At 24.8% G+C, this 14,826-nt stretch overlaps 1 protein-coding gene across 1 annotated transcript in view; it reads right to left on the reverse strand.

Annotated features, from left to right (window-relative positions):
• Window positions 1–14,826, reverse strand: part of LOC135927287 (polypeptide N-acetylgalactosaminyltransferase 5-like) — a 34,889-nt gene that overhangs the window by 5,174 nt on the left and 14,889 nt on the right. Inside the window, exons 3-10 of the mRNA XM_065463245.1 lie at window positions 10,476–10,623; window positions 7,884–8,050; window positions 6,337–6,501; window positions 6,066–6,279; window positions 4,428–4,545; window positions 4,192–4,377; window positions 1,048–1,176; window positions 436–546 (exon numbers count right to left, since the gene is read on the reverse strand). Coding sequence (XP_065319317.1) covers window positions 436–546; window positions 1,048–1,176; window positions 4,192–4,377; window positions 4,428–4,545; window positions 6,066–6,279; window positions 6,337–6,501; window positions 7,884–8,050; window positions 10,476–10,623 — 1,238 coding nt within the window. The remainder of the gene's footprint in view (window positions 1–435; window positions 547–1,047; window positions 1,177–4,191; window positions 4,378–4,427; window positions 4,546–6,065; window positions 6,280–6,336; window positions 6,502–7,883; window positions 8,051–10,475; window positions 10,624–14,826) is intronic.

The following is a 14,826-nucleotide window of genomic DNA, read 5'->3' on the forward strand; positions in this document are numbered from 1 at the left end:
ACGAAGATTAGGTGTAGAGGCTTAAAATGATAAAAGTGAAGGTGGTTAAAAAATTGAAAAAGATTTTTCACAAATTTGATAAAATAATGAGAATACGTGATTTGATTAGTTTAAGAAAAAAATAATTATATGGCCGATAACTTTTCAAAGGTCTTAAATTACAATTGAAATAATTAAAGGTTTAAAATGTTCAAGAAAATGACAAAAGTTAATTTTACTATTTTATAAAATTGTATAGAGATTCATGAAATAAAAAAAGTATGCTCTGTAATTTAATAGCTTCTTTAATATAAAATGTTCTAACATCTCATCCCTTGAAATTTCTCAAATAAATTACAATGATAAATTCTTTTGAAGGCAATTTCAACCAACAGAATTCGTTTAAAAGATGTTTAATTTTTCATGAAAAAAATAAATAACCAATGATATACAAACCTGGTTTCCACCTTGTCTATGGCAGGGATACATGTTAACAGGTTTATTTATACTTTGTTTATTTGCAGCGGAGTCCAAACAATAGAACGAATTATTTCCCATATTCCTGATCTAAAAGATAAAAAAACATCAAATATTTAATTTTTTTCATGTTTCCTTATAAATTTTGATGAAGCACAAATTATTTATTCAAAGAAAACTTTAAATAAATTTATATATTTAAACAAATTTAAATGTAAACATTTGATTTTATTTGTTAGTTATGTTGAAATCCAAATTAACTCCTTCATTGATTTTTGCAACATCAGATTATAATTTTTATATATACCTTAAAATTTCTGAAATAGGTTACTAGAACTTTTTTATACATAATTTAGCAAACAAAATTTTAATTAGGTATTAGAGCAAAAAACTAGGAGACAGTAGAATTAAGTATTCGATTTATTTAAATATTTTAAAAAATAATAAAACTAGTTATGTAATTTATGCAATTCAAATTAATGGATCAATAATATAATATATTATGTTAAATTAATTAAAACGGCTATTTTTAACATACTATTCAAAAAAATAAAGAAATAAAACGAATAAAGGATCTAATTAATTATATACCTCTCCAGTAGAGTAAGCATCCCCGGGAACAAAAAGTTCGGGGTAGACATTATGAATGTACCAGCTAAAGTTGTGACATTTTAATCGTTCCCTCAGAGCTATTCTCGAAGAGATATCGCCATAATTGCCCTTAATAAATACACATATTTTTGGTGATATTAATAATAATTTTTTTATAATAAATTTCTTATTTGGATATTCTTAATTACCGAATATTTCAAAAAAACATTCGCCATAATAAAAAAAATGGATAAAAATGGTGCTTCCTTAAAACTTGATAGAATATATATATTTTTATCTATCCAGGTCCTAATTTGTCTTTATTAAATTTAAATTTGAAAAGGATATATTTAGAATCAAAATATTTATTTATTTGTTGATGTTGATAAAACTTAAGGTGAGATGAGAGAATAATCAATAATAATTAAATTAGGAAATATTTCTTTAGTTCTGATATGATTTTAAAAGAAACTAAAAGAGAAATACTCCCCTAAGATTTAAAAAAAATCTAACTTAAAAAAAAAAAATTGTATTAACATTTAGTCAAAGAAAATTTTTATAGTTAAATTTAAATCCAATTGGTTCTTCCCTATATTTATGATATTATATATCTCCTTCCTAGAGTTTTATGAGTAAACACACTTTTTATTCTATTTAAGAGTTGTTTTGTAACTACCCATCTTTTAAATTGTTAATTTTCTTCAAATTATAAGCATTTTTTACAAATTTTTTTTAAAAATCATTTTGAATACAGAAAGATATGTTGATGGAAATATATAAGATATTCCAGTATAACATCATCAAGAGTATTTGGGTTCCATGACAAATCGACCAATGATTCGGCCGACCATCTCAAAAATGAATGAAACTTTGCATGTTAGTTATTTATGTTGTAAATGTTAAGAAAATCAAAATTTTAGAGTGCTAGCTCAACCAGATCCAAAGATATACGCCTTCAAAGTCGAAAATCGCGAAGTGCGTTATTTCTTTAAATCGTGTTTTTTAAAAAATACTTAAGATAGAGTTACATATTATATATCATTTTATAGCCCTTAAAATTTTACGTGTTTTCTTATTTCCGGTAAAAATAAAAAATTAACATTGTTAGGAAGGGATTTTTTTTGGGTGTTAATATTCACTAAAAATGTTTAATACCTTTATATTAAACGATTTAATAAAAAACCTCGATATCCATTTTTGTTTTTTTAATTTTTTATTATTTTTATAAATAAAAAAATGCAATATAGATGGCGTTATATTAAAATATATAATTTTAAATAAAATTTAAAAAATCAATTGAGCATAACCAAAAATGATGTCCTGGGGCGATATGTAGGCAGGCAGCCCATACAGATGTTATTTTATTGACGCTATATTTTAAAATTTTATATTTAAACTATTATAATTTCGCGCTTATTATAGAAATTCCTAAGGTAATAATCTGTAGATATATCCTTTCATTGTTGTGGATCTACTATCGTTATTATTTGAAAATTTATCAGATTATTTTATTTTTTTATTCCTATCATCGCTACCAATCAATCATCATATATTTCAAAACTTAAACATTTTTTACAACCAAATGAATTTATGATAATTTTTGATTTCTCTGAAAATTATGCATCTATAATCTAAGACACTGTTCAATAATGTTATTGCAGTAAATTTATACCAGACAAAAATGATAAAATTTTTGACTAATCAATTCAGCATATATTACTGCTCTGATTCATCAGCTGTGCAATATAAAAACAAATTTTTATAAATCTATGTTATCATAAATCAGATTTTGGTGTAGCAGCTGAATGGCATTTTTCAGCTACATCCCATGGAAAAGGTCCATGTGACGGCCTTGGCGGAACATTAAAAAGATTAGCAGCACGTTCAAGCCTTCAGCGCGTCAATTCTGGGAAAGATTCAATAGCTCGTCCCATTTCAGGAACTCGGGAAATACATGCTGTATTTCCTTTGAGTTTAAGTAAACTTAAATCAAAAATATATTCATATGCAGAGGACTTCCAAATTAACAATATCTCAAATGCCGATAATTTGTCTTCCGATATTAAAGGATTTGTAACATGTGTTTATGACGATTTTTGGTGGTTAGCCACAGTACTAAAAAAGAATGAAATTACTGAGGAGATATATATTTCCTTTTTACATCCCCATGGACCATCACCATCCTTCTTTTACAAAGATATGGTTACTTATTAATTAAATAATAACAGTAGTAGATCCTATTACAGTGACAGGACGTACCTACAAATTATCGTCTCAAGAAATTCTATTAATAAGCACAAAATGGGATAAGATAAAAACAAGAGGTATTTATTTTTATATTGTTTGTGTATATTTAAAATATGTTTATTTTACAATATAGCGTCCAAATAAAATAATATCTGTATGGGCTGCCTGCTTACATATCGCCCAAGGACATCATTCTAGGTTATACTCAATTGATTTTTTAATTTTAATCACAATACTATTCATATTTTTATTAAAAATTATATATTATAAAAATATTTCAATATAACTCCATCTATATTACATTTTTTATTTATAAAAATAATAAAAATTCAAATAAAATTAAAAAAATAAAAATGGCTATCGAGATTTTTTATTAAATCATTTAATATAAAGGTAATAAACATTTTTAGTGAATATTAACACCCAAAAAATCCCTTCCTAACAATGTTAATTTTTTATTTTTACCGGAAATAAGAAAACACTTGAAATTTTTTAATTTTATTTTTATATTTTCCAACGTAAAACTTTAAGGGCTATAAAATGATATATAATATGTAACTCTATCTTAAGTATTTTTTTAAAAAAACACGATTTAAAGAAATCACGCAAAATAACGCACTTTTTCGACTTTGAAGGCGTATATCTTTGGATCTGGTTGAGCTAGCACTCTAAAATTTTGATTTTCTTAACATTTACAACATAAATAACTAACATGCAAAGTTTCATTCATTTTTGAGATGGTCGGCCGAAAATCTCGTTTTTTTGGTAATCACCCATTTTTAAAACCAAAATTATTGCAATTTCGTTAACCTAATATTAATATGAAAGAAATGTTTGTTGTATAAATTTTAATTTAAAAAAAATATATAAAAATGTATATGCTAGGTTAATATTTACATAATCATGATTGATCCTTTGAAAATAGTAATCGGCATATTCATCCAACCAAACCATTGCCAATCTAACGGAATTTTTTTTTAGTACATTTTCTCCCGCTTTCCATTTGTAAGGGCTTCTTTTGCGGAATATGTGTCCGATATGAGAGCAAGGTATAATTTCTAACGTACCACCACACATCCATACCTATATAATATATATATAGTTTTGATTCACTGGTGTTATGAGTTAATTACCCTGAAAGATAACTCTAGATTTTCTCCTCCCCATATGTCCATAGCGGCGTCATAAGTTCCTATTTTTTCAAAATAGCCTCTGTGGATAGAAAATAACCCACCAGCCATCGTGGGGGAACTATAATTAAGCAAATAACAATGTTATAATTAAGGTTTATATTTTTCCCAATTAGGGAAGGCCGGGGATAAGTTTTTGCTCAACAAGACAGATAAAAAATTTAAAATTCCCTTAACCAAATAAATTTAATATTAATTTGTAGCCCAAACATGAATCTATAAAAAAAAATTAAAATCCAGGTTATATTTCTTGTAGTTTCTTTTTAGTTACATCATTAGTCATTTTTTTGACATATACTCAGTGTTAATTGGTCATCCTATTTTATTCAAACAATTTATTATTACTAATATGAACTATATTAAACCAACCCTGAAATGTTATTCTTATTTGAGCCCAATATATATTTATTTCAGTTAAGATTCTGGCTTATAAAAAATATGTTTACTACCTATAAATATTAAAAACTTATAATTTTACAAATATTTTTATTTCATATTAAAAGAAATAAAGTAATTTATAATCTTATTAGTAAAATTTTACATTATGGTTATAGTCACTTAAACCTTAGCCAGTTATTACCTTCCTATTTATTATTATTAAATAGTTTTTATATAGTGCTAAATTTAGTTGATTTTTTTGAGATACCATAAGGTACAATGATTCTATTGATATAAAATATTATAAATTTGAATGCGTAAATTCTTTGTTAACAAAAGAATGCAGAAAGGGATTTTCGTTCAATAGGGTATTAAAAACGTTTGTTTTTTTTAATTGGATTAATTAATCGAATATATTAACATATCTAAGATATGTAGTATAATTATATTTTGAGAAATATTCAGATAAAATAGTATAATAGATATGAGGTTAAAAATCCCCGGTCCCTTCTAGTAATTTTATCGTAAAAAATGTAATTATATATATAATAATCAGAGATATAACAGTATAGGACCAACACTATCTGTATCGCCGATAATTTTAATACCTGATACCAAATTATATTTAAAAAAAAATTCCGATTATTTAAATTAATCGTTTTCTTTTACTTTATCATATAAAAATAAAAAATATTTCTTTATAAGTTATCCACCTGAGGCCTTTATGAATCCGTGAAATATAAAGGAATATGAAAAAAATCTCCTTGCTAAATAATGTTGAAAATTATTTTTGATTAAAAAGAAATTACCTATTTTGAATTTCATATAACAATTATTATAATAATAAAATATAAGAATTAAATTTGGGAAAAATATCTTAGAACAAACGGGATTCGTACCTAAGTTTGAAATGTGTAAACTAAAAATAAAATATAATTTCTTTCATGAATTTACTTAAATAAAATTAACTAATGATTTATTTTAAATTATGTGTCATGTATAGGTGGTATTGCCTAAAAAATGGTATCCGTTTGTGATAATAATAATAGTAACCCTGCATTCACAGTTAACGTGAATTGGCGGTGAAGTATACAAAATATATAAATTTTACATCCATTTTTGTATACTTCGACGCGAATTCGTGCTAATTATAAACGCACGGCAATACGGCAAAAAAATATATAATGCAAAATATCAACTTACAAAAGGGGATCGACAGCGGACTTCCTCCTTTTTTTCTCTCTTTCGGGAATAGCGTGCCAATTGAATTGCAGATTCCAATCAAATCCACCCAAATTAGTACCTATGGCTCCCGAATAATGAAATTTAAATGTAGAATCATCGATGACATCTATCACAGGGCACACCACGCGACTTTCATCTTCTTTTATACGCTGTAATAAAGGCTCGGCCCACCCTTTAAAAAAAATATTTATTTATTTATTATAACGACATAGAAGCTTTACATACTAACCATTAGCGCATTCAATGTGAGAATCCAAAAAAGTAATAACATCCCCTGTGGCATTAGCAGCACCGATTAATCGTGCCCTGATCAAGCCTTCACGCCTTTTAGTCCTTACAACGCGAACTTTACCCAATTTAGCAATATATTTATCCAATTTTCCTTTCACGTGATCTAAAATCCCATAAATAACATAATATGGATGTAATGTTACAAAAAAAGATTTGTATAAAACTCATCGCTATCTATATGGTTTATTAAATAATATTCACAATAAAATTTTTATTTTTAATTGGAGTAGTAACTCGGAGGTAGTTAGAGACGACACATGGGCCATAAAAAAATCGTGTGATTTGTTGATCAAACTGATAACTTACAGCTATTTGATTACAATGGGGTTTATCAGTTATGTCTAGGAAACCAAAAAATTCAAATTGATTTGTTTAAAAGGTGACTTTTAATTTGCTCAATTTTGGTCTTATTTTTTTAAAAAAAATTATTTTTTGGTTTATTTTGTCAGAAATAATGTTTTGCATTTTTTAAAAAAAATTATTCTTCCTTTTATACCTAAATAATCGGATAATAGTGTTTTGTAAATCTTAAAAAAAATATTGAATTTGCAGCGACAAAATAAAATACTTTATTGCTATGGACAAAATAAAATAATTTATTGTAATTCAGTCTATAGGCAATTAATGTTAATGAAAATATAATTTTTTCTGTTAATCACTTGAAAAAAAAATTAATTTGTTGTTTTTTAAAAAAAGTGAGATATTTCCTCTAGCGGTAATAATATTATTAAAAAAATATACTTTTACATATATAATAATATAAGAGTGTTTAAAAAAATTAAATAATTTATTACTATAGCTTAAGCGATACTAAAAAAAATGTTTATACCATTTCTTTCAATTGTATCTTTCTTAGGAAATGAAAGATTTTAAATGTGTAACAATAGTGTGCAGAAACATTTTGGTGTTTATACTGAAAAATTTATATTAATAAAATATTTAAGATAAGAAATTTTTAATTAACAAAAGAGATTACATTAACAGTTATGTGATTCCTATAAAATATAATGGATTCTAATATTAATAAACTGAAGCCAAACCAACAGTAATTTAAAAGATTAAAAGGTTGAGAATAAATTAGTGTTTGAAATATTTGACCTAATTTAAGCACAAGTATATTATAAAAAGACTAAAAAGTGGCAATTATTTGGAATTTATACTAAATAAAATAATTTATACCATTTCTATCAAATTTAATGGATTAAATTATAATTCAAAAATATTTTTTTTTAATTTCAAATAATGAACTTAAAATTTAATGCAAAGACCTGCAAGAAGTACCCATACTATTCAAATTTATAGCAAAGTGATTTTCAGAAATATTCCAAGTTTTTAAAGTGTTATCATTCTTTTAACAGCCAGGCCCTGGTTACAAAAATAAATTATTGTAATATTCTAAGGCCGGGACTATACCCAGTAAATTGGATCTAGCTTGTAGGTCTCTATATAATGAGTGATAAATTAAATTTTATATGTAGTACCCACCCATATCAGAAAAATCATCGACTAAAATAATTTCCTTGAGCAAATGCGATGGTGTTCGATCTATAATTGAATGAACGCCTCTTAATAAGACCGAAAAGGCTTCGTTGTGAAAGCACATAACAATACTTGTCGTTGGAAGATTATAATCATATTTTATCGCCAAGCATCTAAATTTTCGATACATATAAGTTTATTAAAATATTTAAGAAATTAATTTTATTAATTCCTAATTGAATGAAAATTTTCAATTTAAACTGAACTGTATTACTTAAATTAATTATAAAAAGTTTAATTTCTGCTTAAATATTAGTATTATAAAAGTTATTTTTCAAAAATAGTAGAACCTTTCTTGAAATGTAACTGGTTAGGATCATTCAAATCTAATTGTTACATTATGATTGCCTTATTTTTTTCAACAGATGATATTAATTATATTACCTATTTAATGTATTAAGCAAAAGTAGCTTTAAGAACAAAAATGATATTATTTATTGTATATATCGTATAAGTTTAGCAAGGGCTATACGCTACCACATAAAACAGTGCTATAGGCACGGGGGAGGGAAGTAGAGGTTCAAACACTCCTCAATTTTTTTTTAAATTTACCAAATTGATAATATAAATGCCTAAAATATTAAAAAAAAACTATTTTTATGTTTTTAATTTATAAATAATAATTTTGATCTACAATATTTGATTATTTATATATTTTTTAATAAATTTCCTATTACAACAAATGTTAAGCAGTGATATGCGACAAGTCAATTTAACTACATTTTTAAGCTGCTATTAAATATAAAAGCATCAAAGCTACAACAACAACAAGTCTCATATTTTAAAAGATGATAGGATTTTTTATAATAATAATAAGAGTAAAACTTATTTATAGATATATCGTTTATTTAATTTTTTAATTGATTTTGTGTTTCTAGAATCTTCATTCTATCTTGTTTAATGAATTTAAATTACTTTTAAACAAACTGAAAAGAAAAAATAACATCTATAAATATCATAGAATCATAAGATTCAAAAAATCTTGAATCGGGGAAAGAGAAACCTTAATGTATTCAGGGAAAATTGATCTTTAATCGTAATTTAAAATTAGATATTTAAGATTTAACCTGACGTGCGGTAATTTTTATTATTAGTTTCTATTTATTGGCTGAAAAAACTGATCGATGAACTAGTGAGTACTAAAAATGCATTACATATGTTCAGCTTCTGCATGATGCCAATCTTGGCGATTTATTTTATTTGCGAAAAATATTTTTCTTTAAACTATTCAACAAACGAGTTAAAGTTAAGAAGTATGAAGTAAACACTAATTATTGACATAAATTTCCGAGAAAATGCGTCCAGATGTTTGGTTAACTATATGCTTAAAACCACAATTAGTTTTTGATTTTATAATTCTGTTATATTTTAGTGGCTGGGGAAATTGATTAAAGAATTAATAGGGCACTAAATATTAACGCTAACTATATAGTTAGAACTTCTATATCATGGGTTCTGGCATAATGTTAATTTTGAAAATTTTATCAATATCTCTTTAAACCAATTATTAGACCGAATAAAGCAATAAAATAAACTAATAAAGCTCTACTTAATGGTTTAATATAAGTTTCAGAATTAGTGTTTCCAAAAGCTTGACTAACTTTACGCTTAAAACATGACGTCATAGTTTTTATTTTGTTTAAAACTATTTCTCTTTGAGGTTCTCGTATTTAAATGAGGAATTGAAAGTACTAGTCAGGCATTAAATACTAACGCATGCCAGATATGTGGTTTTTTATATTTTCTATTTTAGCACGATATCTATCTTGCCAATTTTCCTTTTTCTTTATAATGTCTATCAAGCGGATTAAATTATCATACAACTAAGCTCTAAACATTGATAAAATTTACATAGCACTTTTTAATCTTAAAGTCAGTCAAAATCATGTTACCAATAATTTTTTCCTTTATGCTTGCTATTATACTGGTTAAAGTAAATACTAATAAAGCACAAAACAATTGACATATTTTAGAATTAGGGCTTAGATTCTGGCTACCCCACTGACATATGAGTAAATATGCAGTGTCATGCATAATAAACATATATAGAAATAATAACATTAGTAATTGATTTGTTATATAAATAACAATTTTGTAACATCTTATAAAATTGTTTTACTTGCCGTAATTCTTTTTTTAAATTTTCAATATATTTTTAGAATAATTACAGCAAATACAATTTTTGTATAAGAAAATTGTTAAATAGATATGGAAATACTTTAAAGTAAATCACATTATTACTGTAGATATACAATCTCTGCCAAATTCCTATCAATTTATTAAAATGACATTGACCAAAAGAAAAGGCGTTTGAGATGGTCACACTATGGATTTTTCATGTCATTATTACCTTATTCAATCGCTATAATAAACAAAGACAACTTCAAAAGTAAAACAAACTTTACAACGAACGATATATGTAATATGGTTCAATTAAAACAAATTTTTTTTATTAAATACCACCTCATGCATGTTAATAGGCTTTAAAAAAATATCATCAATCATATAATTTTATAAAATTGTATTAGTTACACTTACTCTTTATCTCTGACTTCAGGCAATTTACGGTGTAGAGATATGCGATCACTAACATATTGATTAAAAGCGTTGTTTTGCCAACCTTCATCCATTTCTTTTTGCTGTTCAGGATTTAATTTTTTAAAAACAACGGCTTCGCCGTTATCGCCTAAATATTGATACAAAATATCAAAAAAATATAGCGTTTATTAAACGATTAAATTCATTTATTTGAAATATTTTAATCAATAAAATTAAAAATCACTCGGAGCTAATACTATTGTGGTCTAATTCAAAGTTTTGGGCCTATTTTTTCCATATTATTATGTTAAAGCGATAACCACCATAACCAAAAATATGTGAGTTGAGTAGTGATTTTTTTAAAAATAATTCACAAAAAAAATAAAATATCTTTTCAGAGTGACCTTAATAGGTTAAGCTGAATATTTTCAACATCCGGTGCAAAAATTTTTGGAAGAAAGTGATAGTACTGTATTTGTACTGGTATTTATTTTATTTAATCATGTTTATTTCTAGGTTTGCTCACATTCTAATTAATGGTAAAATTAATATAGCCAAAATATCCCTCCCATAATCAAATTTTTTATTTAATCAGGCATGGGCTTTTTACCTCTCTTTTTATTTTCCCATGGGCGTTTAAGTAAGGGGCTTTTCCGCTTCCGCGCACAGGTAACTGCGGCCTGCCCCAAAAACGTGGATGGCCCTCTTATTTATTTAATTATTTCCCATTCTTTTATCCCAGTTAAATGGGCTCTTATGAGAGAACCAAGCGTTGCTCTGTTATATATATATATATCAGATATATATATATAACATTTTAGGGCTAGTACGCTTAATTCACGTATCACGTAAAATAATCATATTTCAAAATATAAAATATAAATAAAGCCTCGTATAAAAGCAAAATGTCAGATTTTTTGTATTGACTAAAAGGCTATTTTTATTATAAAATAAAAATCGTACATGAAAAAGAACAGTAAAATTTCTTAAATAATTTGAATCAGAAATCGTTGAGTATTGATTAATGTTTCATATATATATATATATATATATATACTTCAAGGCTTGTAGCTGTAATAACTAAGAATTTTTTTCTTAATTTTTTGAATATTTAGTCTATATTAGGCAAAAAAAAATTTGTATATGAACCCTTGAGACTAATAGTACTAGTTTAATATAATAAATTATTGAATATTCATATAATAGTATTGTTGTAAATGACTAATTTATGAATATTAGATCATATTTTTAATTGGAATGACCATATTGTTATATTTTAATATCTTATATATTTTAAAAAGTTATATTCAAGGCTATTTGAATATTATATTATTGAGGTCAATCTAATTGCGTAATATTAGAAGTTAAATTACATAATTATAAAATACTATATATAGAAAAGAATTTAAAATGAGATACCAATTGTTTTGACTATAAAACATATATTAACTCAAAAATTCGTTGGAAGGGGATGGACAATTTTTTGGGTGGATTGGCTCCCAAAATGTAGTTACGACCTTAATGAGCATTTTTAGTCAAAAATTAATTTTTTATATATATATTAATGTTAGTATCTAATTTATGCATATATTATTTAATTCAGTATTAGATGATAAATTAATTTACATATTTTTAGTTATCTAATAAATATTTTTAACAGCTTTTTCCAATCATTGATTAAATAATTTATTTTAAAAAAATGTTTCTATCAACTAAATCACTTTAATAATCCTACAAATATAAAAATATTAGCCTTCCTTCCCCATATAATATGCACGTCTGGTGCGTCTAAAGTACAAGTATTGTCAGTCAATGCCTGATATTTTAAATATGCACGGGCTGGCTTTTTGGAATGTTAGATTATATTCTCTAAATATTAATATATCAATTTTAAAAAAAATTATTGCGCCCTATAATCTTCTAAAACGTAAAAATTTTGTTATTCCTTGGAAACAAGAAATGAAGTGGAAAGACTCTAAGAAAAACAGGTGGACTAAATAATTTGAAACAATGAACGGGCAGCTTTGTAGGCTAAAAGCCGCTCATGCTTATATCTATGTATATTTTTTTATAAAAACTTTTATTTATTTTAAAAATATTGAAAACATGTAAAATATTTTTAAAAAAAACATTGACACCTAATTGCATAATAATGTAATGGCATGGAAATGGTGTTGGTATTAGAAATTGAAGTTGAAATTTATTGGTATATTAAGATATTGGTATTTAAATTAAGCAATTATGACGGAGCTGATCTTGAAATTTCCTGTAGTTACTCTTCACCAAAATTAAGTTATCGATGTCTACGTCGATGATTCAGATAATAGTCGTGCCTGCTGATTTTATTTGACATTATAGATATTAGGTATTGATCAATGTAAATTGTTACAATTTTTAAGACTTTTATTTATTTAGTTTTAAAATCATAATCTTTATAAAAATAAATTATGCATTTTCTTATTATTTTAATCATATTTTTAATTATTTACTTTGTTATTTTTAATTTATCACTTCATAAAATTAATTATACATAAACTTGATAAATATATTTTATAAATTAAATATCATTGCTATAAAATTTTTAAAATATACGCCATTTTATCAGATCGGAAAATTTAATAATATCCACTGATAACCGATATTTGGAAAAGAGGAATAATGTTCCTATTCGATAAAAAAAATTGGTTAGTATTTGACTAAATTGCATAATATCTCCTTCAATAAAAAAATTGATACCTTTATTATTAAGATGATAAAATTAGGCTATCTATAGGGTACTCATAAAACAATGTTAAATTTTTTAAAAACTTGAAGATCTAAATGTTCCAAACCTTAAGTTGTTCATGAAATAATAATATTTATCGAATCAAATATTCCCGGCCATTTGATTTTTAGATATTTTTATTCATTGAAATAAACAGACATTTCTCGAATATTATTTATTATTTTTTAAAAAAAATTTTGAAATTAAAATTAGAGGGTCTGGCATTTCCTGAAGGACAGGCATGTTAGTTAGAATTTTTTGCAACTATTTAGAATTAAATGACTATAATTAATAAAAATTTGTAAAATTCATATAACAATAAATACCGCAAGGAAAGAAGAAACGAAAAATAAGCATCTTAAAGATATGTTAAGAATACTTAGATCCCTTTCATAAACTCTAAAAATTTAAAAATGTTTATTTTATCAAACACAATTAATAGCTAATAATAGCAATTAAAAATATACAGCCCAGTTTGATATTTAAAAAAATAAATACGGCCCGGTCCATGATTTATTATTATATCTGGGAAAACTTTTAAACCATCAACAAATTATACGAAAGACAGTAGAATTGATAGTAGTGATTCGCAAAATCAACCTAGGTAGATTTCTATTATTAAAAATAATATTTATTTTATATATTATTTATGAATTGTAATTAGAAGAAAGAAAATATTAAATATTTTTTGAATTATTAAAAAATACGATTTTATTTTTTAAAATTAATTAATATTATTTGCTATAAATTTGATTTGTAACAATCCATATAATACATGTTAACTCACTTTTGGCAGGTCTGTAACCAACGTGCTAGACAAGATTAGGATAGTAAAAAAGAAAAGATATTGAAATATTATTATATATTTTATTCTTTTAATTTTTGATGTTTAAAATATTTTTTATAATAAAAGGAAATTTTAATTAATAATTTTTATTTTATTGCCATTATAACATATATAAAATAGCAGGACTAAAACAATTATAATGGATGCAGCATTGCAATACCCTGTAACAAAATACAGTGTATTCTTGCAAGCAAAACCTTCTTTTGCATGGAAACATTTTGGATCCTTAATATTAAAAACTGACACAAATAATAAGAGAACCAGTGTTGCTACAGATAAAGTCTCTTGTAATATATGCTTGCAAATAGCACTTGATAAAGATGGCGAGGATTCAGAGTATATTTTATGATTATTTTTAAAAAATTTGTGAATTTTTTAATTAGTTATCTAATCAAATCTTTTCAAAAAATATCAGCACATCAAACATAATAAAACATTTACTTGACAAACATGACTTATCATGCAAAGAAGAAATATCTAAACAAAACTTAAAGTTATTTTTCAAACCCATTGTAAAAGATACAACTGACCCTATAAAAGATAAAAAATGTCTGGCAAGGAATTATGTTTTCATGTGTTGCACAGATTTAATGTCATTCTCTTCTATAAATACCGGAATGCAAAATTTTCTAAAGGTTATATATAAAATCATCATAATTTTTTGTAGGGCAATCTTAATTTTTATTTTAACTGTTAAAATATTTAACTATTTTATAATAGAATTAATTATTTTATAAAGA

This window comes from Gordionus sp. m RMFG-2023, chromosome 3, assembly GCF_954871325.1.
Source record: "Gordionus sp. m RMFG-2023 chromosome 3, tfGorSpeb1-WG-v2, whole genome shotgun sequence".
Lineage (NCBI taxonomy): Eukaryota > Metazoa > Nematomorpha > Gordioida > Chordodea > Parachordodidae > Gordionus > Gordionus sp. m RMFG-2023.